General features: G+C 39.6%; 1 protein-coding gene across 1 annotated transcript in view; it reads left to right on the top strand.

Moving 5' to 3' along the window:
- LOC143887649 (uncharacterized) overlaps positions 1 to 12,072 on the top strand; it is a 49,036-nt gene extending 36,964 nt beyond the window's left edge. The window contains exon 2 of the mRNA XM_077391759.1: positions 10,396 to 12,072. Within this exon, the coding sequence (XP_077247874.1) occupies positions 10,519 to 11,868 (1,350 nt within the window). The 5' untranslated portion in view covers positions 10,396 to 10,518 and the 3' untranslated portion in view covers positions 11,869 to 12,072. The remainder of the gene's footprint in view (positions 1 to 10,395) is intronic.
- The last annotated feature ends 15,694 nt before the right edge of the window (positions 12,073 to 27,766 follow it).

The following is a 27,766-nucleotide window of genomic DNA, read 5'->3' as shown; positions in this document are numbered from 1 at the left end:
ATCAAGGATTACCCAAATCTTGTCATGCCCTTTGAAAGTTAGTGGAAGTCCTAACACGAAATCCATAGTAATATGCTCCCACTTCCACTCAGGAATAGGGAGGGGACATAACAGTCCAGCTGGCCTCTGATGTTCTGCCTTCACCTGTTGACAAATAAGGCATCGAGCCACAAACTAAGCTACATCTCTTTTCATATTACTCCACCAGAAGGTGGTCTTCAAATCTCTGTACATCTTCGTACCTCTAGGATGAACTGTATACCCAGTACAATGTGCTTCCTCAAGTATCTGTCTCCTCATCTCTAAATCATTGGGTACACAAACACGGGATCTGAAACGTAATAGACCGTCTATGTGCATTGCAAAGTCAGTCTCCACACCAGTCTCTAGCTGCCTCTGAATATCCTGCAACTCAGGATCTGCTAACTGAGCCTCTCTGATCTGATCAAGTAAAGTAGGTCGGACCTGTAAATGAGCTATCTGGTTATTGACTCTACTGCAACAAACTTCCAGGTGCAACCTCTGCATATCCTCTAGAAGTCGCCTCTCAGAAGTAAGCAAACAAGCTAACCCTACTGATGACTTTCTACTAAGTGCATCAGCTACTACATTAGCTTTGCCAGGATGATAGCTAATAGTCAAATCATAATCTTTTATCAACTCAAGCCATCTTCTCTGCCTCATATTCAGCACTTTCTGCGTAAAAATGTACTTCAAACTCTTATGGTCCGTGAAGATCTCACACAATACACCATATAGGTAGTGTCTCCAAATCTTTAACGCAAATACAACTGCCGCAAGTTCTAAATCATGGGTAGGATAAATTGCCTCATGTGGCTTTAGCTGTCTTGAAGCATACGCTATCACCCTGCCACTTTGCATTAATACACAGCCAAGTCCTTTCCTTGAAGCATCGGTATAAATGGAAAAGGTCTGACCAGACATAGGCAGTGCTAACACTGGGGCTGATGTTAATCTACGCTTTAGTTCGGAAAAACTAAGCTCACAATCATCTGTCCAAATAAACTTGATCCCTTTATGGGTCAGTCTGGTAAGTGGTACTTCAATTCGGGAGAAGCCTTCTTCAAAACACCTATAATAACCTGCCAGGCCTAAGAAACTACGGATCTCAGATACATTACTTGGCTGCTTCCAATCTAATACTGCATTTATCTTCTGGGGGTCCACTGCTAACCCCTCTCCTGAAATTACGTAACCTAAAAAGGTCACCTGATCAAGCCAAAACTCACACTTCTTCAGCTTTGCATATAGCCTATGCTGACGAAGGGTCTCAAGAATAACTGCTAAATGCTTCTCATGCAGGGCTCGATCAATAGAATACACCAGGATGTCGTCTATAAAGACAATGACAAACTGATCCAAAAAGGGTCTAAATACCCGGTTCATCAAATCCATAAAAGCTGCAGGGGCGTTTGTTAAACCGAACAGCATCACTAGAAATTTATAGTGCCCATACCGAGTCCTAAAAGCTGTCTTTGCCACATCATTAGGTTTGATTTTCAACTGGTGATACCCAGAACGAAGATCAATCTTAGAGAAGACTGAGGCTCCTTGCAACTGATCAAACAAATCATCAATCCGTGGTAACGGATACTTATTCTTTACTGTCATCTTATTCAATTCCCGGTAGTCTATACATAGTCTCATGCTACCGTCCTTCTTCTTAACAAATAATACAGGTGCACCCCAAGGTGACACACTGGGTCTGATAAATCCTTTGTCCATAAGCTCCTGCAATTGATCTTTCAACTCTTTCATTTCTGCTGGGGCCAATCTATATGGTGCTCTAGAAATTGGAACGACATCAGGAGCAAGATCCACAGCAAACTCTACCTCCCTATCCGAGGGTAGACCCGGAAGATCTTCAGGGAAGACATCTGGGAAATCCCGCACTACCGAAATATCTTCTAACTTCTGCTCAGAAATACTGGTGTCTACGACTGCTGCTAGATATGCAGAACACCCACTTTTAACCAATTTTTGAATCTGTAATGCTGACACCAGTCTTACAGGAGATCTCTTATCAGATCCACAAAAACAAAACTCAGATTCTCCTGGAATTCGAAAACAGACTCTCTTCGCCCGACAATCGACGGAAGCGAAACATTCAGACAACCAATCCATACCAAATATAACATCAAAATCTCGGAAGCTTAAAATAATCAAGTCTGCAGAAAATTCTCGGTCTAAAATACGAATAGAACACTGAGGACAGATCCTATCTGTCAACAAAACTCGACCGATAGGTGTACTGATAGCTAAGTCAACCTCAAGAGGAACTGACGGAAGCCCATGCTCAAGCACAAAAGTAGTAGAAACAAACGAATGGGTAGCCCCCGGATCAAATAAAGCACAAGCAGGAAAGAAATTAATAGATATCGTACCTGACACCACCGTGCCTGATGCTTCAGCATCCTGATGAGTCAAAGCAAATACGCGACCTGGCGCTCTGGGTCTGCCACCACTCTGGTGACCAATCGGAGTAGGCGGATAGAATGAACTCTGAGAAGACTGGGCTCTCTGCCCCCTACAGACTGTGCTGATCCTCTTGGGACCCAAGAAGCAGATGGAAAAGGAGGTCTTTGATGCGATCTCGGAACAAAGGAAGAAGCAGAGGCAGACTCTGGCATAGGACACTGAGCCATCTGGTGGCCCTGCTGGCCACAATGAAAACAAGATCCGGGTCTCGGAACAAAAGAGGAGGCAGATGTAGAGTCTGCCATGGGGCACTGAGAAATCATGTGGCCCTGCTGGCCACAGCGAAAACAAGCTCTGGAAGCTCTCCGACAAACTCGGGTCGAATGACCCAACCCACAAACTCGACAAACAGACCGAGGGGGTCGACTCTGCACCTCTTGGGTAAAAGTTGGAACACTCGGCGGACGAGGCAGAAATGCAGAACTCTGATAGCTACCGGACGGTCGAGGCCTCACACCACTGCTCGATCCCTGAACAAACTGGCTCCCTCTTTTCTTCTGACTCTCTCTGAACTCATCTCAGGTCTCTCTCCAGACAATCTCAGCGAATCTGGCCCGATCAACCAACTCAGAAAAACTAGCTCCAAAAGATGAAGCTAAACCTCGGCGAATATGAGGTCGAAGACCCTGCTCAAAGCGACAGGTCTTCACCTCAGCACTAATAGAAATCCATGGAACATATCTCAATAGTCTATCAAACTCGGCAATATACTGCTCGACAGTCATCGTGCCCTGGCGGAGCGAGAGAAACTCTTGCTCAAGCTGGCACACTCTGCTGGCTGAAAAGAACCGATCTCGGAAAGCGGAACGAAACTCAGGCCAAGTAACTGAGGGTCTCTCCTCACCTCTGTCAGCAAGCACACCTCTCCACCAATGGAGAGCACTATCCTTAAGTATGAAGGTCGCATAGCGAACCTTCTCTCTCTCATCAAAACAACCCATTGCCTGGAAGGCCATCTCAGCACTCTCCATCCAGGACTCAGATTCCTGGACAGTACCTGGCCCACGAAACACCTGTGGAGCGAGTCTCATGTAATCCAAAATGCCGTGACCAAGTACAGAGGTCCGGCTCAACGACTGGGTGGGCTGCTCTTGCTGGGTCCTAACCATCCCAACAACCTCTCGAAGTAAAACACGCTCCTCTCTGATCAAATCACGAATACTCTCTGAATCACTCGCTCTTCCCTCTTGGGGAACAGAATCTTGAAGAACCTCTGGATGGCTCTCAGACGGACTGAGATTGGCCTCCACCCTCTCAGCTGGGGCCACCACAGGGACGTGTCCCTACGATCTCGTACGGGGTCTCATCCTGTTTCAAAGAACAAGTCACTAAAATAACTACTCTCTTATATGGAGCTCTTTTCATAAAATAACTAGCCAAGATAACAAACTCATATCTCATCCTGCGCTAGAGACAGATACAAGTTTATTAGTTTGACTTCTTTTTGCACAATTAACTATTGTTTTAACCAGGCGTCCCCGGCATACTCAAGTCAATTGTGCTATCATAAGTTGCTCCTTATCTAACTACTCTCACCTAATATTTATGAATCGTTATGCTCTGATACCATTCTTACCTGTCACGCCCCCGACCCGGGAACTCTCGGGGCACGAGACAGGCGCCGCACACTCACTAGGCGAACCCGGCAAATGTGCAAGGCCTCCAAATATAAACATAATATCCACAAATAACTAGAAGACAATGAAATGAAAGAAACTTTCTTTCATTTATACAAGCCTCACAGGGTCTCTTTACATATACATAACAACAAAACCAAAATACATTGCCCTACTCACTCTTGTATAGCCACGTTCTCTTGAACTCAACCTCGGTACTCTGGCCTCGGAACAGACCGGTCGAAGACAGGAAATACCTCGGAGTCTGAAGTGTGCAAGATCACGCACATTAGCACAGGGCTAGTAAGTAATATAGTAATCTAGCAGTATATCACTAACTGCTACTGAGCAGGATATTATATAGCATTTTTCAGTATAGATCAAAGTAGACTGAATATAACTTGTTTATCTTGACAGAAATATATCTTAGTCATGCTCATTCTCAAGTACAACTTCAAGTGTAATTTCAAATTCAAACTCAAATGCTGATTCAGATTAAAAATGAATATGATGTCCAGATACACCACTGGTGGGACCATACTATAATGTCCAGATACACCATTGGCGGGACCATATCTCCAGATACACCACTGGAGGGACCATGTCCAGATACACCACTGGAGGGACCATTTTATAATGTGCAGATGCAGAGTTTCAAATTTGATGTATGTCAAATAACTATACCAGAACGGATCTAAACACATTGCATTAGCTTCTAACTTATCAAGTAAGAAGAATAGTCAGACAAACCAGTCAAACAAACCAAAAGCATTCAAACAAGGACATATAATAGTCAAACAAACCAAAAGCATTCAAACAAGGACATATATATATATATATATATATATAATATTAATTCTTCTTATTCACATCACAGGCCTTTTGCTTTGTTGGTTAGCATAACAAGTAATGCATACTGACATGTACCACATCACTTACAGGAAATCACTTTATCCTTGCCCTTTCGCTTTCGCTTTCGCTTTCTCTCCTCTTTCTCTTTTTCTTCTTCAAATCCTACAACATTAGGATTTTGTAAATCAATACCTTTCTCTGGTCTTAAACATCCAGCACAAGTCATATGTGGTGATAGAACTACGATTCAAACCCAAAACATACTTTTAAACAAAAGTTCATATTACTCCTATTTTGCACCCTCAAAAACTCCAATCAAATGGATGAATTTTTAAAACTTGTAAACTTATAACTTGTAGAATATAGACCAAATAACATCTGTTTAGTATATAACTGTAAGCCCAATGGTTTTTACCTTGTGTAGACACCCCATTTTGCTCCGCTTTAATCAACAACAAAGTTAGTGTTTTGCTATCAGTTTTCTACCGTTTTCTATTTCCGTGTCCGTTTCTCGCGTTTTCTCAATTTTTTTATCATTTCTGTCGCATTTCGCATTTTTCCGCTAAGGGTTGAGAATGGTTATTCACGAGAATCCGAGCAGGAGAGAATTTGGATCTACTGGGTGACTGTGCATTGAACATTTCGATTATATTTTTGATCAAGCAAGTGTGAACTGCGTTGTTTTCATAACGCACATAGTGTATTTCAGCCAACGGACATGGCAGCCCGGTTTGGATCATTTGATGGAAAAGGTTTAAGGGGGGCACGGCCAATTTGCTTTGGGATCCATTAATGGGAAGTTCTCGATTATTATAAGGAGATGAGTTAGGGGGCGCAACCAATTCACATCTAACTCGGCATTTGCTGGATCGGATTAGCCCATGGAGATCATTATGGAGCACAACTAATTTACATTATGTTGCATCAAGTGGATGGATTGGATCATTTCATGGAGGGGATTTGAATGTAAGTATTGCAATTCAAGAATAATTCACCCGAAGTGGGACCCGCAATATTTTGAAGAAACCAATTTTTTTTTAGAAATGTAATTCGGCAGAAGGATATGTGTTTTTGGGAATTCGAAGTAGGGCCCAATACAAATAAAAGAGGAAGAGGAGATTCGGTTTATTCAAAAGGTTGGAAATCAATTTTATAACGTGCCTCTTTGTTGACCAAGAATATTACACGTTTGCAAGGATGCCAAATATATTTTATTTTTCAAAGAAGGAGGGTAAGAGATTGGAAATCAATTTTATAATGTGCCTCTTTGTTGACCAAGAATATTACACGTTTGCAAGGATGCCAAAATATATTTTTATTTTTCAAAGAAGGAGGGTAAGAGATTGGAAATCAATTTTATAATGTGCCTCTTTGTTGACCAAGAATATTATACGTTTTCTCAAAACTTGTCTACCATTTGGGGGGGGGGGTAGGTGGGTATCATTTTTTATTGTCAATTGGATTCAATAAAAGGGCAATCGTGGGTTGCTAAACAGGGGGAGGAGGCGTATAACAGGGGACGAAGTTGAAGAAGAGAGATCTCTCTCTGATCGGTGGGGAACAAGATTCTCTATCTCTCTCTCCCTCAGTTACTCTTCTTCATTTTCCTTCTCATGATCTTGACACCCCATCGTCCCATGCATCCATGCTATACCTATACCCACCTCCTCAACGGCAACCTCCGCTCCTCAACAGCAGGCTCTCTCCCTCTCAGCCGGGGAGATCGCTCGGCCTCTCCATCTCACAAAATTAGCAACCTTCTCTGGGTTCCATCACACGAAATTCAGCTCTTCCCTCTCGGATAACTCTCTTCCAGCCGCCTCCTCTTACCATCTCTCAATACATTTTTGTGGTAGGATCTCTTAAGCTCGGTCGTGTTCTTCATTTAAAAAGGTGCGCTATGATTTTCTTTCGCCCCTTTAATTCTAGGATTGCCTTGACCAGACTTATATATATTCTTTGTGTTCTTTTAACTTTGATTTATATCTTATGAATTTTATTTTGCATGCTTTGATTAGATTTAATTATAAAACCTAATTAGGTAATCCTTTAGGTTGGAATTTGAATCTTAGGCTCATGGGATTTTCGGTTCCTCATGGGCAAAAATCAATAATTCGAAACCCAATTTTGCAACCACAACACAGTCCAAAACTCAATTTAAAAACCCATTTTCATAGCCCAAGAACCTAATTTTGCAACCAAGAACCCAATTTTGCAAAACCCACTCAATCTTAGAACCAACTTGTGCAGCGCTAACAAATATAGCCTACATCCACTTCACAAATTGATATTCGCAGCCCCATTCCAAATTAATAATAACAGCCTTCATTCCAAATTGATATTCGCAGCCCCATTCCAAATTAATAATAACAGCCCTCATTCCAAATTGATATTCACAACCCCATTCCAAATTAATAATAACAGCCCTCATTCCAAATTGATATTCGCAACCCCTTTCCAAATTAATAATAACAGCCTCATCCCAAATTAATAATAACAACCATCATTCCAAATTGATATTCGTAGCCCCATTCCAAATTAATAATAGTAGCCCTCATTTCTAATTGATATTCACAGCCCACACCCTTTTGATAACCCATTAATCACAACAACGACAACAGGAGTTGTTACAAATAATAGGGAAAAACGTGGTAGTGCCAATATCATTCCCGCCATAGTGCTGGCTGCCCGTCTTGTGACCCTATTTCGAACCTCGAAACCACAGATTCATAGAAAATGGTAAACTACAAAGTTGAAGCCCTTTAAAATATCTTTCCAACGCATATTCGTATGTTAGATTTGGCCAAGTGGTTAAAGAGTTATGACAGTTTTAGTGGGCTGGATTTGCTAAATCTTTAAATGGTTAAGGTTTTGTCGAATTTGTGCAATTGTCAAACATTTTTGTGTTAATATCATTCTCTAAACCAAAATTAAAAGACATTAATTTAAAATATACCTAACCTTAAAGTCACAAATCTAAACTTTACCCATGTAAAAAACCATTGCTCTAAATCCGTTAAAAGCCATTAAGCAAAAGACCACTAAAAATCTCAAGTGAAACTAAAACCTTGTAAATAAACAACTTTAAAAGTTACCAAACACATTAAATACCTTCAGATAATAAAAGCTTCAAGAAAACTCTAAAAGTTTCCACAAACCCAAAAGAATTCGAGATTCCTAAGAGCCGGTGGATTCAAAATTCCTTTAGGAACCCTGAGAGTCCAATTTAGGAACACTGGTGTCGTGTCGTGTCCTAAGTTTTAGGGAGTCCTAGAGTTATGAGTCCAGCCTCATCACGGACGCTTGCTATGTATAGCAACCGTGCCATAGGTCTAGTTACACTAGTCACCCGATCTTTCCCTAGGACAAGCCTAGTAAACTAGGATGTAGGCAAACCTGCATTAGTCTAAGGGACCATTTGCATTTAGATGAGAATCATATAGCATCTTAGATGAAATCCTAAGATAATAAAATCCTCAACTTGAATTAAATAACTTCTCCTAAAACTGTTGAAACAGTCAATCCCGTCTAGGTCGGTGTCCTAGTTGAGTTAGGCATAAGTAGCTTAGCTTAGGTGCACCGAACTACGTCGACTCTGATCCCAGTAAGGCTTGGGTACGTAGGCAGCTTGGATGTCTGACGGCATACCACCCGCGAGTCGGCACCACAACAAATTGTGGTGTTTCGTATATTAATTTTCTTGTAAATGCTTAATCAAATCACTTAGGACTTTCCATGAAATTAGAATTCTAGGAGAACTGTCAGTTAGATTGAATCCAGACAAATTAATGAATCAAGACACACATTTAGGATCCACAATGAAATTAGATCATAGGATGCATGTCACTTAGTTCGCACATTAACAGAGAGTTGAATGAGCCATTTAAAATAAATTTAAAAGAGTTAGCTTTTGGAATCGAAGACCGATTATCGGGCAGGAATGGTGCATGTGGCGGATAACTCCCCATACCTTCCATTCTTGTAACCAGGTAGCGAGTCTAGATTTCTGGTCAATTACGGGTCCTAGATCCCACATCTAGGTGGCGACTCTGTCAGTCTCTTTCGTGTGGAATTCGGATTGCCTTAGTGATCCCAAGTCCACAGGAAAGATGAATTCAAATCAATATTAAAAAACACACGCCAATCTCGTGGATACGAGAGACCAAGAGAGAGAGCGCGGCGGCTCGCGCCCCACCCTCCCTCGCGGGATCGGGTACCACAGTTTGGCGACTCTGCTGGGGACCACCTAACTTCATCACAATTCCAAAGGATAACTCATTTGAATCTAATTTAACTGGCTCATAAAAACTCTATACTTGTTAGATTAGTTTGTCTTGTTTTATTTTCTCATCACATTTTACTCAAACTTAATCTAACAAAACCTGAAGGCATCATAGATTGCGCAAACATATTGCACACACCTACATCACTTGCATCTAAACCCTTGCATCTCACGTGCACACACGTCCTATTTTAGGAACCCGGAGTGTTATCTAGCATGGTTGACTGGGATTTCATCACCTGGTGCCTCTGTGCTAGAGAAGCATTCCACCCTTAGCCTAGTACCTTTATGGTACGTAAACGGATCTCTTGTTCACGTACTGATACGCCGGACACTGGTACAGTATATCGAACAGGGATTCGCGCTAAGGGAACTCTTGGCCTTACCCCTAGATTAACCCACACATGCATGTAGTATACGAACATATGTGCATCACGTGTGTAAGCCTAGTTTAGGATATCTTACCCATTTGTGTCTAGATTAGGCCGTGGTCCATCTTCCAATGGCTACGATCGGTCCTTAGATACACGAACAAAGTCATGAGTCGAGATCCTCTCTCCACTCCGCTAGATTAGGATTAGGGTTGATGCCTTCAGGTAACACTGATAAAATGTGTGAAGATTAAAAAACTTACCCTTTGGGGTTAGGATATAAATCCCATCATTCCAAAGATCTCATAGGATTAGTCATTCATGATCTATCCGTTGAAAGCAATCTTATGCTATCTCATTTAATCTCTTGATCGTGTGTCTTTCATTCTTCTGTCATACGATTCGATCGTATCTTCATGCCATCCCCTAACTAGCAGGAGCGGAATCTCACAATCTTTCGATTATGCAATCTCATGATCTGATCATGCCTGATCTTGATGATCTGATTGTACTTGTACCCTTAGTCTTTTCTTACTCCAGGGGCAACCTTTTTCAAGAATATTTTGCTAAGTCCTTCAGAGTTCACTCTCATAATCATTGAACTAGGGGCATTCCCCTATGCGAATCAGTCATCATTGTCATGTCTTGGTCCTCTAGGATTCATTCTATTGTCCCAACTACTTGCTTAAATGTGTAATCTTTGTTTCAGTCATTGAGAATGAACACTCCTTGAATGACAAGCTCATATACCTCGTGTTCATTGTTCCCATCACAGGAAGTTGGCACCATAGCTAAGTCTACCACTCTTTAGGTTCAGATCTCTTCACGGTTGGAGAGGAAATCTCTCTCTCCACCACTCTCTGTGAGAACTCCGGCGTCCCTTTCTTTCTCCTCACCCATGGCAGAAAACCAAGAGAATCCTCCGCTCACTACTGTTGCTGAAACTCTTGCCTTAGTTCTCCAGCAATTACAAGAGATCAAAGATGAAAATCAGACCCTCAAAGCCCAGCTTGCTGAGAAACTCGGGCCATCGTCTTCCAAAGATAAAAGGCCTATGCACCATACACCTACTTCAGCAGCACCCGCCCAGCCAGTGTTCATCCCTATCCCAGATAAAACTGAAGAAGAGTTAGAAAGAGAACAGTACAGCGATGGTCACGGTAAGCCTTCTCAGTCTGCGGTTGATAAGAAGGTTATGGAGAAATTAGAAAGTCTTACCAGGAAAGTTCAGGACATCCAGCTTCAGGACCGAGGTGGTTTCAACCCAAGTGATCTTACGTTGTTTCCTGAAATTCGTCTCCCCGCAAACTTTCAGATGCCAGATTTTGACAAATATGACGGTGTGGGTTGTCCGATCACACACTTGCAAATGTTCACTATCATGTGCCAGCCTCAAGGTCTATCTGTTGAGCAAATGGCTCAATTGTTCCCAGTTTCTCTGACAAAGGTCGCTAGAAGGTGGTTCATGGTCCTAGACAAGACTCGTTATAGGACATGGAAAGATATTGGAGAGCAGTTCATCAAGCAATTCAAATATGATGATGGAACCGAGATCACTAGGAAGGATCTTGAGAGAACCAAGCAGGACTCAAAAGAGTCATTCTTAACTTTCGTCAAGAGATGGAGAAGGTTAGCGGCTCAAATGATGCAGCGTCCCTCAGAAGAGGAGCAAGTCCAGATGATTATGAAGAATATATCCTCTCAGCTCCAATACCACATGTCTCTTCAGTATTATCCAGATTTTAAACACTTCATCAATGCTGGTATGCAAATTGAGGAAGCAATGGCACAAGGAGTTTACAATAGAGGAAACTCCAATTCAAAAGAAGTTAAGACACAGACTCTAGCTAAGATCTCTGAGGTTGATAATGTATCAATGGATAACCCGTCACAGAACTCTATGGTATTCAAATATACTCAATCAGGGATTGCAGCTGAGCAAAAGCCTAATAGGGAATTCACCCCTCTCCTGTTTCCACCATCTGTCATATTGCAGCAAGGATTGGAATCCGGCGATATCTACTTGCCTCGCATTAAGGAACCTCCTAATCCGCTCCCCAGGACATGGAGAGCGGAAGAGCATTGCGATTTTCATCGAGGATCGGGGCATAGTACTGATCAGTGCATAACTCTGAGGCATGTGATCCAGAAGTTGATCGATGAGCGCAAGCTACCATTTCAGCAAGCGCCAAATATTGCTGATAGTCCTATACAAAACCAGGTTGTACCGCCGCTGGATGATGTTTAGGCACTTGGGGTTTGAGAAGCTCAGGTTCAGTTGCAGTGACAGAGAAGAACCAGAAGTTAAAAGGCACTTGTTATGATGATGATTCAGTTTTCGCCGAGCCTCTAAAGCCAGACAATTGCAGCAGTCTTAGTCCTTTTGTTATTTTAATTAAGTCCAGTCATGATGTCAAGCCCAGTTATTAAGTGCAGTCTTCTAAAAGTTTGAATAAATTTCTAGTCCAGTTGAGTCGTTTCTTACTTTTATTTTTGAGTCAAGAGTGTGAATTCTGAGTCTGTTCAGGATAAGTCTTATCAGATGTGGTCTTTTTTTTTTAATTCAATGAAACTTGCTTTCTCTATACATTCCAACGTGTGCTTCTAACTTCAATAACCAATGAGAATAATACTCCCTCCTCAAATGAGGACAAAATTGACGAAACTCCACTTGAGTCACAGCAATTACTTGAACAAGAGGAGGAGCGCCAATCCCAGCTTTTCAAAGATGAAATTGAAGTGGTAAACACTGGCACTGAAACTTTGATTCAGTGAATGCCGATTGAAAATACATTACCCTCTGAAGAGTGTGAAGAATTGATAAAATTACTTCAAGAATAAGAAAATTGTCTAGAAAAGCTACAACCGATACCAGGGGCAAGACATAGATGGAAAGCTCAAAGAAAATGAAGAAAGTGAGAAGATATATGCTATACAAGGGGCATAGAGTGGAAACAACTTTCATATTTCCAATCAATGACCTTGGTTCTCAAATTCATAACATAAAGCCAACAAATTCAAGATAAGAAGTTCAGAGCAAGCATTGAAAAGTGCTCATCAGATATCAAGAGTTACAAATCCATAGATGGAGGATGTCAAAGAACAAGTTTCGCTCTATGAAAGTCGCAAGCACACATTAGAATCTTGGAAGAAGAAGATCCATTATCTCTTACCGGGAAAAGCCGTCAAACTCCGTGAAAAAAAGAAAAGAAAAAAAGAAATAAATAATCAGTACTAGACAGACTCTAGTAACCCAGATCGATTCCCAATCTGAACATCGGAAGGCCTCCTTTGGCCGAATAAATTCCAAAATCAGAACCCAATGTCAAAAGAATACCGGTTTGCAAACCCTTCGAGCCTGAATAAAATTTTCTTGAAAACCCATCAAACCAAGGGCATTTGCCCGAACTACGCGAGACCTGATCCTTATACTGGGGTACGTAGGCAACTCAGTTGAACCGAGTTCGGTCGATTCAAGAAGGAAAAGAAAAACCAATCGTTCCAGAAAAAAAAAAGAAGGACAAGTTCCAAAAGAAGAGAAGTTAATTATTCCAGAAAGAAAAGAAAAAAGAAAAATCAATTAACCTTCAAACAATTTATCTTCAAACTAGGGGCATTTGCCCTGAACTACGCACGACCTGATTCCTACCCTGGGATACGTAGGCAACCTGTTCACAGGTTCGGTCGAAATCTTTGTTGAACCTTAAGCCATTCTTTGAAAAACCCTATCCTACCTATAAAGTCCTTCCGGTGTTCAGAATTAACGATATAGGTCCCGAAACACAAAAAGTGAAAAAAAAAAAAAACGGAGCGGAGTTATGAAGATCTGCTAGACTGAAAACCTGAAAGGGCAATCTAGGCAAAATTTAAGATCATTCCCCTGCTAAGTTGAAAACCCGAAAGGGCGGCTTAGGCAAAAGCTAAGGGGATAGCCTGCTGGATCGAAAACCTAGAAAGGTTGTTCAGGCAAAAGTTAAGGCTAACACGGTCCGCCAAGTTAAAAACCCTGAAGAGGTGACTTGGTCACGGTAAGAGAATCATCATAAGAAAGTTACAGCTGGTATCAAGATTGAAGAAGAGAAAGAAGTTCGAGCAAGCTTAAATGTCATCCAAGAAACTTGGGGGCATTGAAACCAATCAATCCTAGGAGTGGTAATCAAATTCTAAGAGCATTATTGTTTAAAAAAAAATTCAGTGCTTATCAATTGAGAAACTACTCTTTGAAGGGCTAGACTTACCAAACAAAACGATAACTAAGTCAGGAGCATCACTGTGTATCAATCCAGTCAGTCCATTCCTGTTCGTTTTAGCTCATTCTTTCAGAAACTTCCCGTTCATCTAATAGTGTCTTTTACCATCTTCCCTTTTTTAATAGAGTCGATCATTGTCCAGTTAGTCAAATGTTGCAGCTGTCTCGGTAAAAGATGCCTGGCATAGCTAACCCCCTGCAATTGTTCCAGAGCTAAGTTAATCTGCAGGCAAGGATTTCAGGAGTTAAAAGAAATTCAGTCTAAGCAAAGTCAGTTCCAGAAGAATCCAGAAGCAGAAAAATCCGAAAAACCAGTTCCCATAAGAAGATCATACCCTAGAAAAGCACCTTGAGCTTGGAAGAGCCTTAGATGCAATGGTGGTTGAGCCAGTTTCTCATAAAGATGAACCATTAAAAATCAGAATCTCCTTCCAGTCAGTTGAATATTTGTCTGAATGCTTGTCAAAAGAAGAATCCTCTGTACCAGTGTCCGAATATTCCAAGGTCCCAATTTATATCCCCAGTAAAGAAGATCTTAATTTAAGAAATTTCAAGCCCTGTGAGACTTTCTTGTTCATCCCCAGTAAACAATTCAAAATGTGAATAAACTTGTGTAAAAAACCAGTTTACTAGTTCATCAATTACCAATTCCTGATTTTCCAGTTCCAGTATCCAGTATTCCAGTTCTAGTTCCAGTATCCAGTATTCCAGTTCCAATTTCAATATCCAGTATTCCAATATTCCAGTTCCAGTATCCAGTATCCAGTATCCCAATATTCCAGTATCCAGTATTCCAGTATTCCAATATTCCAGTTTCAATATCAAATATTCCAATATTCCAGTTCCAGTATCCAGTATTCTAGTATTCCAGTTCCAATGTCCATTATTCAGTTTCAATTCCAGTATTCCAGTTCCAACGTCCAGTATTCAGTTTCAATTTCAGTATTCCAATTCCAGCATCCTGTATCCAGTTTCAATTCCAGTATTCCAGTGTGTCACTATGCTAGTTCTAGTCTCCAGTTCCAGTATCCAATATTCCAGTATCATAGTTCTAGTGTCCAGTATCTCTATCACCAATATTCCAGTGTTCCATTTTCCAGTACTTGTATTCCCGTTCCCAGTATTTCGGCACTCCAATTCCAACATCCAGTTCCAGTGTCCGAAAATCCAGTGTTTCAGTACTCTAATTCTAGTATCCGGTATGCCTTCGTTCTAGAGTTCCGGTTCCCGATGTTTAGATTAAGATTCCAGTCTCCAGTTTCCAGTCCTAACATCCAGTGATCAAATTCCAATCCCAATTGAATCAATCAAAATGTCAATCTAATCTAATCCCCAGTTCACCAATTATCAAGTTTTGACTCTCCAGTTTTCCAGTAATCAAGTTCTACAATCCCAGTGAACTGGCTCCTTAACTTCTCAGTTCTTTGATTCTCCGGTTATCTGACTATTGAGTCTCTTAATCATCCAGTTCTCCAAATTTTTAGCTCTGTAAATATCCAGTCCCTAAATTTTCTACTTCTCTAGTTTTTCAATTCTTCAGTTCATCCAATCTTCAATTCTCCAGTTCCAAGTCATCTAGTCTTCCAATTCTCCGGTCCACCCGTTGTACGATTATTCAGTTCTCCAGTTCTCAAGTCCTTAATCCTCTAATCCTCCGATAATCGAGTCCTCCAGTGGTTTAGAATAAAAGATTTTTGATATATGTTCAAGTTCTAGGATTTCATCTAGGGTCTTGCATTATATTAGGTTGCATGGTGTTTAGGGAGTCATTTGTCGATTAAAGCTACGCAAAATGGTTCTGTCATTTTGACTTTGGTATTTGATGACTACGTCGTCTCTACCAAAGAGGGGCATCTGTAGACACCCCATTTTGCTCCGCTTTAATCAACAACAAAGTTAGTGTTTTGCTATCAGTTTTCTACCGTTTTCTATTTCCGTGTCCGTTTCTCGCGTTTTCTCAATTTTTTTATCATTTCTGTCGCATTTCGCATTTTTCCGCTAAGGGTTGAGAATGGTTATTCACGAGAATCCGAGCAGGAGAGAATTTGGATCTACTGGGTGACTGTGCATTGAACATTTCGATTATATTTTTGATCAAGCAAGTGTGAACTGCGTTGTTTTCATAACGCACATAGTGTATTTCAGCCAACGGACATGGCAGCCCGGTTTGGATCATTTGATGGAAAAGGTTTAAGGGGGGCACGGCCAATTTGCTTTGGGATCCATTAATGGGAAGTTCTCGATTATTATAAGGAGATGAGTTAGGGGGCGCAACCAATTCACATCTAACTCGGCATTTGCTGGATCGGATTAGCCCATGGAGATCATTATGGAGCACAACTAATTTACATTATGTTGCATCAAGTGGATGGATTGGATCATTTCATGGAGGGGATTTGAATGTAAGTATTGCAATTCAAGAATAATTCACCCGAAGTGGGACCCGCAATATTTTGAAGAAACCAATTTTTTTTTAGAAATGTAATTCGGCAGAAGGATATGTGTTTTTGGGAATTCGAAGTAGGGCCCAATACAAATAAAAGAGGAAGAGGAGATTCGGTTTATTCAAAAGGTTGGAAATCAATTTTATAACGTGCCTCTTTGTTGACCAAGAATATTACACGTTTGCAAGGATGCCAAATATATTTTATTTTTCAAAGAAGGAGGGTAAGAGATTGGAAATCAATTTTATAATGTGCCTCTTTGTTGACCAAGAATATTACACGTTTGCAAGGATGCCAAAATATATTTTTATTTTTCAAAGAAGGAGGGTAAGAGATTGGAAATCAATTTTATAATGTGCCTCTTTGTTGACCAAGAATATTATACGTTTTCTCAAAACTTGTCTACCATTTGGGGGGGGGGGTAGGTGGGTATCATTTTTTATTGTCAATTGGATTCAATAAAAGGGCAATCGTGGGTTGCTAAACAGGGGGAGGAGGCGTATAACAGGGGACGAAGTTGAAGAAGAGAGATCTCTCTCTGATCGGTGGGGAACAAGATTCTCTATCTCTCTCTCCCTCAGTTACTCTTCTTCATTTTCCTTCTCATGATCTTGACACCCCATCGTCCCATGCATCCATGCTATACCTATACCCACCTCCTCAACGGCAACCTCCGCTCCTCAACAGCAGGCTCTCTCCCTCTCAGCCGGGGAGATCGCTCGGCCTCTCCATCTCACAAAATTAGCAACCTTCTCTGGGTTCCATCACACGAAATTCAGCTCTTCCCTCTCGGATAACTCTCTTCCAGCCGCCTCCTCTTACCATCTCTCAATACATTTTTGTGGTAGGATCTCTTAAGCTCGGTCGTGTTCTTCATTTAAAAAGGTGCGCTATGATTTTCTTTCGCCCCTTTAATTCTAGGATTGCCTTGACCAGACTTATATATATTCTTTGTGTTCTTTTAACTTTGATTTATATCTTATGAATTTTATTTTGCATGCTTTGATTAGATTTAATTATAAAACCTAATTAGGTAATCCTTTAGGTTGGAATTTGAATCTTAGGCTCATGGGATTTTCGGTTCCTCATGGGCAAAAATCAATAATTCGAAACCCAATTTTGCAACCACAACACAGTCCAAAACTCAATTTAAAAACCCATTTTCATAGCCCAAGAACCTAATTTTGCAACCAAGAACCCAATTTTGCAAAACCCACTCAATCTTAGAACCAACTTGTGCAGCGCTAACAAATATAGCCTACATCCACTTCACAAATTGATATTCGCAGCCCCATTCCAAATTAATAATAACAGCCTTCATTCCAAATTGATATTCGCAGCCCCATTCCAAATTAATAATAACAGCCCTCATTCCAAATTGATATTCACAACCCCATTCCAAATTAATAATAACAGCCCTCATTCCAAATTGATATTCGCAACCCCTTTCCAAATTAATAATAACAGCCTCATCCCAAATTAATAATAACAACCATCATTCCAAATTGATATTCGTAGCCCCATTCCAAATTAATAATAGTAGCCCTCATTTCTAATTGATATTCACAGCCCACACCCTTTTGATAACCCATTAATCACAACAACGACAACAGGAGTTGTTACAAATAATAGGGAAAAACGTGGTAGTGCCAATATCATTCCCGCCATAGTGCTGGCTGCCCGTCTTGTGACCCTATTTCGAACCTCGAAACCACAGATTCATAGAAAATGGTAAACTACAAAGTTGAAGCCCTTTAAAATATCTTTCCAACGCATATTCGTATGTTAGATTTGGCCAAGTGGTTAAAGAGTTATGACAGTTTTAGTGGGCTGGATTTGCTAAATCTTTAAATGGTTAAGGTTTTGTCGAATTTGTGCAATTGTCAAACATTTTTGTGTTAATATCATTCTCTAAACCAAAATTAAAAGACATTAATTTAAAATATACCTAACCTTAAAGTCACAAATCTAAACTTTACCCATGTAAAAAACCATTGCTCTAAATCCGTTAAAAGCCATTAAGCAAAAGACCACTAAAAATCTCAAGTGAAACTAAAACCTTGTAAATAAACAACTTTAAAAGTTACCAAACACATTAAATACCTTCAGATAATAAAAGCTTCAAGAAAACTCTAAAAGTTTCCACAAACCCAAAAGAATTCGAGATTCCTAAGAGCCGGTGGATTCAAAATTCCTTTAGGAACCCTGAGAGTCCAATTTAGGAACACTGGTGTCGTGTCGTGTCCTAAGTTTTAGGGAGTCCTAGAGTTATGAGTCCAGCCTCATCACGGACGCTTGCTATGTATAGCAACCGTGCCATAGGTCTAGTTACACTAGTCACCCGATCTTTCCCTAGGACAAGCCTAGTAAACTAGGATGTAGGCAAACCTGCATTAGTCTAAGGGACCATTTGCATTTAGATGAGAATCATATAGCATCTTAGATGAAATCCTAAGATAATAAAATCCTCAACTTGAATTAAATAACTTCTCCTAAAACTGTTGAAACAGTCAATCCCGTCTAGGTCGGTGTCCTAGTTGAGTTAGGCATAAGTAGCTTAGCTTAGGTGCACCGAACTACGTCGACTCTGATCCCAGTAAGGCTTGGGTACGTAGGCAGCTTGGATGTCTGACGGCATACCACCCGCGAGTCGGCACCACAACAAATTGTGGTGTTTCGTATATTAATTTTCTTGTAAATGCTTAATCAAATCACTTAGGACTTTCCATGAAATTAGAATTCTAGGAGAACTGTCAGTTAGATTGAATCCAGACAAATTAATGAATCAAGACACACATTTAGGATCCACAATGAAATTAGATCATAGGATGCATGTCACTTAGTTCGCACATTAACAGAGAGTTGAATGAGCCATTTAAAATAAATTTAAAAGAGTTAGCTTTTGGAATCGAAGACCGATTATCGGGCAGGAATGGTGCATGTGGCGGATAACTCCCCATACCTTCCATTCTTGTAACCAGGTAGCGAGTCTAGATTTCTGGTCAATTACGGGTCCTAGATCCCACATCTAGGTGGCGACTCTGTCAGTCTCTTTCGTGTGGAATTCGGATTGCCTTAGTGATCCCAAGTCCACAGGAAAGATGAATTCAAATCAATATTAAAAAACACACGCCAATCTCGTGGATACGAGAGACCAAGAGAGAGAGCGCGGCGGCTCGCGCCCCACCCTCCCTCGCGGGATCGGGTACCACACCTTGGCATTCCCATCTTGTTTTGATGATTCCAATACACAAGTGATCATTTATCACTAATGTGTTTGTTTGTCTAAGTTGTAGATCTTGATAAAGTAAGATCAAGGATGCTTGGATTGAAGGCCAAGAAGCCCACATTGGACCACTAATTGGAAGGCCAAAGTCATCAAGCAAGAAGTCATGAAGACTTGAAGACATGAAGAAATTAATATTGAAGACCATTTTTTTTGTCTTTTAGAATGTAATTGATCCAAACCTAGATTAGGTTTTTAGAGGCATAATTAAGGTAATCTCACACACCCTAAATAGACAAGTGATTGTATTTGTGGAGTTCCAACACCTTGGAACCCTCATAGCAATCCCATCTTGGTTGAGAACTGGAAGCCCAAAAACAGAATTGAAAATCTGCTCTGCATAGGCTTCTCGGAACTCCGAGAGGTTTTCTCGGAACTCCGAGAATTCTCGGAACTCCGAGAATTATTCTCGGAACTCCGAGAAATGGTCCAGTAGACTTTTTCCAATTTCTGTATGGCTTCTCGGAACTCCGAGATTTTTTCTCGGAACTCCGAGAATTCTCGGAACTCCGAGAACACTCCAACGATCTGAAAAAGAGCCGTTTGGAATTTTGCTGTAATTACCTCAATGCCATTGAACGGTCATATTTTGGTTTTCCTATAAATATGAGTGTTCTAAACATACAAACCATCAATCCTAACACTCTTAAACTTCATTTGAATACCCAAGAGTGAATCAAGCTTCAATTGTGCCTCTCATCACCAACTCTAGGATTTGGATCATAGGCTCTCAATTGTACATCTTTTGTAACCCTTGTGAAGGGATCTTTTAGTTCTTTCTTTCATCTTTCAAGATTTGTATTCGGGCGAGTATTCGGAGAAGCGGAGCCCTTTTTCTCCGTGGTGAGGATTGCCACCAAGGTTAAAGCACTTGTAATTGGCACCGATCTTCGCCAAGGTTAAGAAGATCAAATAGTGAAGCCATCAACGGGTTCGGTTGGTGGAGTGGAGTAGGCCTCGAGTTTGAGGACCGAACCACTTTAAATCTCGGGTGCACTCTTTCTATCTCTTTGCTCTTTCATTTGCATTGCACCATTAGATTTAACTTGTATGCTTAAAATATTGTTTTTGATCTCTTAATCGGTTTAAGTTTTTCAAATTGGTAAATTCTAGTTTTCTTAAACAACCGTATTCTCCCTCCTCATAGTTGCCATTTCTATTATAACTTGGGACCCCCTATATCGGATTTTCACTTGGTATCAGAGCCTTGGCTCTTAAAAGATTTTAAAATTTTTGTAAAAGTTATTTCAAAATCTAACTAGGGAAAGATTTTATTTGGCAACTTCTAATTGTGAAATGGCACACCAAATTGGAACCGGACTTCCGGAAGGCCATTCCACAACTAGACCTCCTTTCTTCAATGGGTCAAACTATGGACATTGGAAAACAAGGATGCGCATCTATCTTCTTTCGATAGATGTGGAACTATGGTACATTGTTGAAAATGGATACAATGTACCTTCCAATCCTTTTGAAGAATGGAATGTGGTAGAGAAAAGGCAAGCTAATTTGAACTACAAAGCAATAAATTCATTGTTTTGTGCCTTAGCTACCGAGGAGTTTAATAGAGTTGCTCTTTTTGATTCCGCCAAGACTATTTGGGATACCCTTGCAACTACCCATGAGGGAACATCACAAGTCAAGGATTCCAAAATAAACTTGTTAAAGAGCAAGTATGAAATGTTTAGAATGAGTCCAAACGAGAGTATTTCGGAAATGTATACTCGTTTTTCTATTATTTCTAACGAACTAGCTAATCTTGGTAAATCTTATCCTAACGATGAGCTTGTGAGTAAGTTACTTAGGTCTCTTCCTCCCCATTGGGATCCAAAGGTGACCGCGATTCAAGAGTCAAAAAATCTCAAGACTCTAACCATAGAGGAGCTTGTAGGATCTCTCATCACCCATGAGATGCTCCTTACTAGCCGACAAGAGGAAAAGAAGCCAAAGGAGAAGGAGAGGGAATTTAGATCCCTAGCACTCAAGGCTTCCAAGGAAGACTCATCAAGTGAAGCGGATAGTGACGAAGAAGAAGCTTTACGAAGATTCAAGAGCTTGTGGAGAAAGAAGCATAAGAAAGATAAGAAGAAGAAAGAGGAAAGTGATGTTGAAAGAGCCTTAAGATGCTTCAATTGCAAGAAGATTGGACACAAAAGACCGGATTGTCCACTTCTAAAATCAACTTCCTCTAAGTACAAGGGTAAGAAGGATTGGAAGAAGCATAAGGCTCTTGCCGCCGGTTGGGATGCGTTAAGCACATCGGGCAAAAGCTCAAGTGAAGGAGAAGAAAATAAAAAAGATGATCTTTGCTTCATGACAATCACCCATGAAGTTGAGGTAAACTCTAACCCCTCATATTCTTCATCTAGTAGTAAAAGTGATAGCATACCTTATGATGAATTATGTGAAACCTTGCATACCCAAATTTCCAAAAACAAAGTTCTTAAAAAATCCATTTTAAAGTTAGAAAAAGAACTTGAATTTTTGAAAAGTGATTTATCTTCTTCCATATCTCAAGAACAAGTTACACTTGAAAATCATAAACTTGAGATTAATACCCTTAAGGGTAGCTTGGATGAGAAAACTTGCCAACTTTTAAAATTTCAAAATATGGCAAGCTCCTCCAATTCTTATGAAGATGAAAGAAATGAGCTTTTAGTTCAAACATCCCATCTTCATAATGAAAATGAAAGACTTAGATTATGTTTACATGGATTTCTAAATGGAAATAAAATTATTGACATAATCCTAAGTAAAACTAGTCTTAGACCTCAACATGCTTATCATGATAGGACTAGTGTATCTAACCCTCTTGTTAGATGCCATTTTTGTGGAATGAATGGTCATTACCAATTCCAATGTGCATCCAAGAGTAGGGCTAGATGTGGGACCAAGAAATCTTGGGTTCCCAAAACCCCCATATGATGATATTCATATTGTGTAGATTAGGGGTTTTTTGAACTTAAAATTGAATATATTTCATTTGTATGTTTTGTTTGATAACCCCTCTTGTATTGTAAAATTATTTTAACTAGGGGGAGTTAAAATTGAATTTTTCTTTAAAAAAGGGGGAGCTTTAAAATTGTAAATTTTAATCCCTTGTTTTTCTTACCCCTTCTTTTTGTTGATGACAAAGGGGGAGAAGAATCTAGAGCAATGTCTCTAGTGTAAGAAAAATGTGAAAAGAATATATGCTTTGATTTGTAAATCTCTTGTGCTTGTCATCATCAAAAAGGGGGAGATTGTAAGCCCAATGGTTTTTACCTTGGCATTCCCATCTTGTTTTGATGATTCCAATACACAAGTGATCATTTATCACTAATGTGTTTGTTTGTCTAAGTTGTAGATCTTGATAAAGTAAGATCAAGGATGCTTGGATTGAAGGCCAAGAAGCCCACATTGGACCACTAATTGGAAGGCCAAAGTCATCAAGCAAGAAGTCATGAAGACTTGAAGACATGAAGAAATTAATATTGAAGACCATTTTTTTTGTCTTTTAGAATGTAATTGATCCAAACCTAGATTAGGTTTTTAGAGGCATAATTAAGGTAATCTCACACACCCTAAATAGACAAGTGATTGTATTTGTGGAGTTCCAACACCTTGGAACCCTCATAGCAATCCCATCTTGGTTGAGAACTGGAAGCCCAAAAACAGAATTGAAAATCTGCTCTGCATAGGCTTCTCGGAACTCCGAGAGGTTTTCTCGGAACTCCGAGAATTCTCGGAACTCCGAGAATTATTCTCGGAACTCCGAGAAATGGTCCAGTAGACTTTTTCCAATTTCTGTATGGCTTCTCGGAACTCCGAGATTTTTTCTCGGAACTCCGAGAATTCTCGGAACTCCGAGAATTATTCTCGGAACTCCGAGAACACTCCAACGGTCTGAAAAAGAGCCGTTTGGAATTTTGCTATAATTACCTCAATGCCATTGAACGGTCATATTTTGGTTTTCCTATAAATATGAGTGTTCTAAACATACAAACCATCAATCCTAACACTCTTAAACTTCATTTGAATACCCAAGAGTGAATCAAGCTTCAATTGTGCCTCTCATCACCAACTCTAGGATTTGGATCATAGGCTCTCAATTGTACATCTTTTGTAACCCTTGTGAAGGGATCTTTTAGTTCTTTCTTTCATCTTTCAAGATTTGTATTCGGGCGAGTATTCGGAGAAGCGGAGCCCTTTTTCTCCGTGGTGAGGATTGCCACCAAGGTTAAAGCACTTGTAATTGGCACCGATCTTCGCCAAGGTTAAGAAGATCAAATAGTGAAGCCATCAACGGGTTCGGTTGGTGGAGTGGAGTAGGCCTCGAGTTTGAGGACCGAACCACTTTAAATCTCGGGTGCACTCTTTCTATCTCTTTGCTCTTTCATTTGCATTGCACCATTAGATTTAACTTGTATGCTTAAAATATTGTTTTTGATCTCTTAATCGGTTTAAGTTTTTCAAATTGGTAAATTCTAGTTTTCTTAAACAACCGTATTCTCCCTCCTCATAGTTGCCATTTCTATTATAACTTGGGACCCCCTATATCGGATTTTCAATAACTACAGCCAAATTACACAGCAAATGGCCGTAAAAGTTAAAACATCAAACTGCACAAAATCTGTCTTTTTCCTTCAAAACTAAACTCTTATAATAAGTATAACTCTTGAAGCATTTAGAAATGGTCTTATCATAAAACATAAAAGATTTTTTTTACAATATTTCCAAAAACTTTCATGTTAACACCTCTGGCCAATTCTTGCCGGAAAAGTAACTTTTTCTACCTGATATTTGAAATAGGGTTTCAATTAAAACTGAAATCTTAAAATCCATCTATCTATTTGTAAACTCAAAAATAGAATAAGTTATAAACATAAAAAATCTTCTAAATAAGTTTTCCAGAAACTTTTATGTTAATCACTCCGGCTAAATCTTTCTGGAAGTAACCCAAAAAGATGAAAATCACCATTTCATGTCTTTCTAAATTGCAGTTTAGTAAAACTGCTATAACTTTCTCCATTCAAAACCAAATCAAGAACAATTTATATGAAATCATACTAGCAGAAAAATTTCTACAACTTTTTAGTTAATCATAATTCTTAAAACTTAGTGTATAATTCACAGGAATAAAAATAATCTCGGCAGATGAGAATAAACTTACAATTTGATGAAATTTCTTCTCTATTTCCACTTTATTGAAATCAAACTTTGCTTGCAAACTCTTCCAGACCAGAAATCACATTATATGTATCTCTCCATTATTTTGCACGAATTTTTCTTCAATTTTTCAACATTAAAATGAATTAATCTTGATTTGTATGCTTGCATGAGAGTGCATGAGAGAGATATGACACTTGGATTTCCAAGTGTCACTCTTCTCTCTTCCCAAGCCATGCTAACATTTAATACCCAAAGTTTCCTTGAACATTACACTTAGCCTTTTATTAATTACTCTTGTGTCCCCTTGTGAAGTTATGAAAATACCCCCTTACCCTTTTTACTAATTACACTTGTATCCCCTGGTATAGTTACCAAAATACCCCCATATCTTTCAATAATTAAAAAACACTAATCTCACCTCATCACTCTCTAAATCACTTAGGATTAATTTCTAAACCCAAAACTTGGTCCTTTCACATTACCTCTTGTTTTGATGCTAGTAAACTCAAATTGAATAGCATTTATGGACTGATGTGTTGCTTTGAGGTGTCGTGTTGTTTACAGGATTTCATGTCATGATCGCCATTACACAACTCAAGTCAACACATGGCTTGTGGATCAAGGAGCAAAGGAACCAAGAGCTTGCACCTACATTGGAGACGTCCTCATTTGAAGATGTTCAAGTTAAGAAGCTCAACATGAAGATCCCACAAGTTCCCTAAGCAAGTGTCAAGAAGGAGCTTGGAGTTGAACATGCCATGGTGACACCTTATGCACCAACACGCATTGAAGATTGGAGGAGAAGTCACATGAGCCATATCAGGTTGAAGATGTTCAATCAAGCCGAAGAAGTCCAAGGAAGTGCAAAGGAGCTGATACAATCCAAGACAACTCATGGTATACACTTTTAGATTGTATTTAGAGTTCTCTTGATATTTTGTAAAATGCACTTTCGATAGGTTTTCAAATGATTTTCATACCTAAATTGTAACATCTTTGGAAATCATCAGAACACCCAAAAATGTGTTTGAAAACCTAGGACTTAAGCCCAAAGACCATGGCCTAAAAGCCCATGATTTTTAAAGTTAAAATGAAATTTTACACAGGGCTGGTCGACGAGGGTATACTGGGTGACCGCGGCAAGGTAGCTGGAAATCCATCACTTGCTGAATTTTATCTGGCCGGTCGAACGGGTCAAGCCGGACGACCGCGGAATGGGTTCTGTTGAAACAGAACCATTCCGTCATGAGTTTGGGCGGGTGACCGCCATGGGTCGGTCGACCGAGATAGGTTTATGAGCCAAAATTTTTGAGCAAACAGGTAGCCCTCGTCGAGCGACTGCCACCGGGCTGGTCGACCGCGACGGTAAGAAATTTGAAAATATAAAAGGGCGCCCGATGAGGGCGGACGACCGCGGTGGCTCGGTTGACTGCGATGGTTGGGCAAACTAGCAGTTGGGGCTTTCGCAGGTTGGCTTTTTCGACCCAGTTTTTTACAGTTTTACCCCCAAACGGTCATATTTTCAAATACACTATATATACACTATCTAAACCTATCTAAACAAGCTTTTGAACATTTGAGAAAGATCAAATCCCATTTCTCTTTGAGCTTCATCTTTTCAAATCAAAAGCAAAACCTCTTTGAGCATGCATTTCTACATCTTATCAAGAGGCACTCCGTAGGGATTTACATTTGTATTTTCTTGGAGTGATTGTGGGCTTACAATGTTGTAATTCTCCTATTAAGAGGTATTGAGTGTTTTTTATTTTATTTGTTCTTCAATGAGGGTCTTCTCTTCGGCCCGATAAGAAAAGTGAAGATGAGGGTCTTCTCTTCGGCCCGTTAAGAGTTGTGAAGATAAGGGTATCTGATTCGGCCCATTAACAAAGGTGGATCAGGTATGAGGGTGTGTCCCCTCGTAAAGGCTTTGTGCAGAAAGGGTTTGTTTCCTTTGGAGAGGGAGGAGTCAGGTGTACGCATGGAGGAGTCAGGTGTACGCCTTCATCATTTTTAGTGAAGATCCCAAGGAGAAAAATATAGAAGAGTGGAGTAGGTCTTGTGATAGACCGAACCACTATAAATCTTGTGCCTGTGGATGCTTACTCTCTCTCTCTCTCTCTTGCACGTGTGGTAATTGGTGATCTCTAATCCTAACTTGTTTAAGCTTTTAATGGAACAAGGGTTAGTAAATGCACTTGATTTAAATGTATAAACCCTAATTGCATTATAATATCTATTTGAACAAGGGTTAGTAAATGTGCATGATTAAAATATCTAAACCCTATCTTTGATTAATATGCCTATTTGAACAAGGGTTAGACTAATTAGTGATTAGTTAGTGGATTAACTTTTAATCTCCCACCTAATAAAGCCTAAAATTTCTAATTGACCAATTCACCCCCCTCTTGGGTTGTCACACTTGGATTTCATTTGGTATCAGAGCTCAGGCTCTTAAAGAGATTTTTAATTTTAAAAATCTACAAGAGAAAAGATCTGTGACAATCCATATGGTTTTTCAGAAAGGCCAATCCACCTTAATTCCTCAATTCTTTGATGGAACGAAGTATGAAGCTTGGAAAGCACAAATGCAAACCTATCTCAAAATCATAGATCATGATATTTTATATGTCATTGAAGAGGAAATTTATTTTTCACGGAAATGCACTAAAGGTGATTTAAAATTATTTTTCTTGAACTTAAAGGCAATGATTTTATTGCGTTGTGGTTTAAGTCCAAATTTTTTTACAATATTTGAAATTGCATCAATGCAAAAGATATTTGGATTTCATTAGAAAACATTTATGAGAAGAATATTTGTCTCTTTTCAAATGATAAAATTTTTAGTCAAAAAGAGAGTTCTTAAAAATCTTTTGCAAAAGAATGTTCTTTCGAATAATCAATTTTCGAGTTGGAAATTCAAATTGAAAATTTAAAATAGAAAATAAATGTTTGTTTGAAAAGAAATAAAAAATTAAGTCAAATGAGCATATTTTTAATAAAGAAAAATGTTGATTTA

This window comes from Tasmannia lanceolata, unplaced genomic scaffold (genome assembly GCF_043159265.1).
Source record: "Tasmannia lanceolata isolate RefF3 unplaced genomic scaffold, GAP_Taslan_0.1 ptg000012l, whole genome shotgun sequence".
Lineage (NCBI taxonomy): Eukaryota > Viridiplantae > Streptophyta > Magnoliopsida > Canellales > Winteraceae > Tasmannia > Tasmannia lanceolata.
This window is presented reverse-complemented; position numbering and strand designations above follow the sequence as displayed.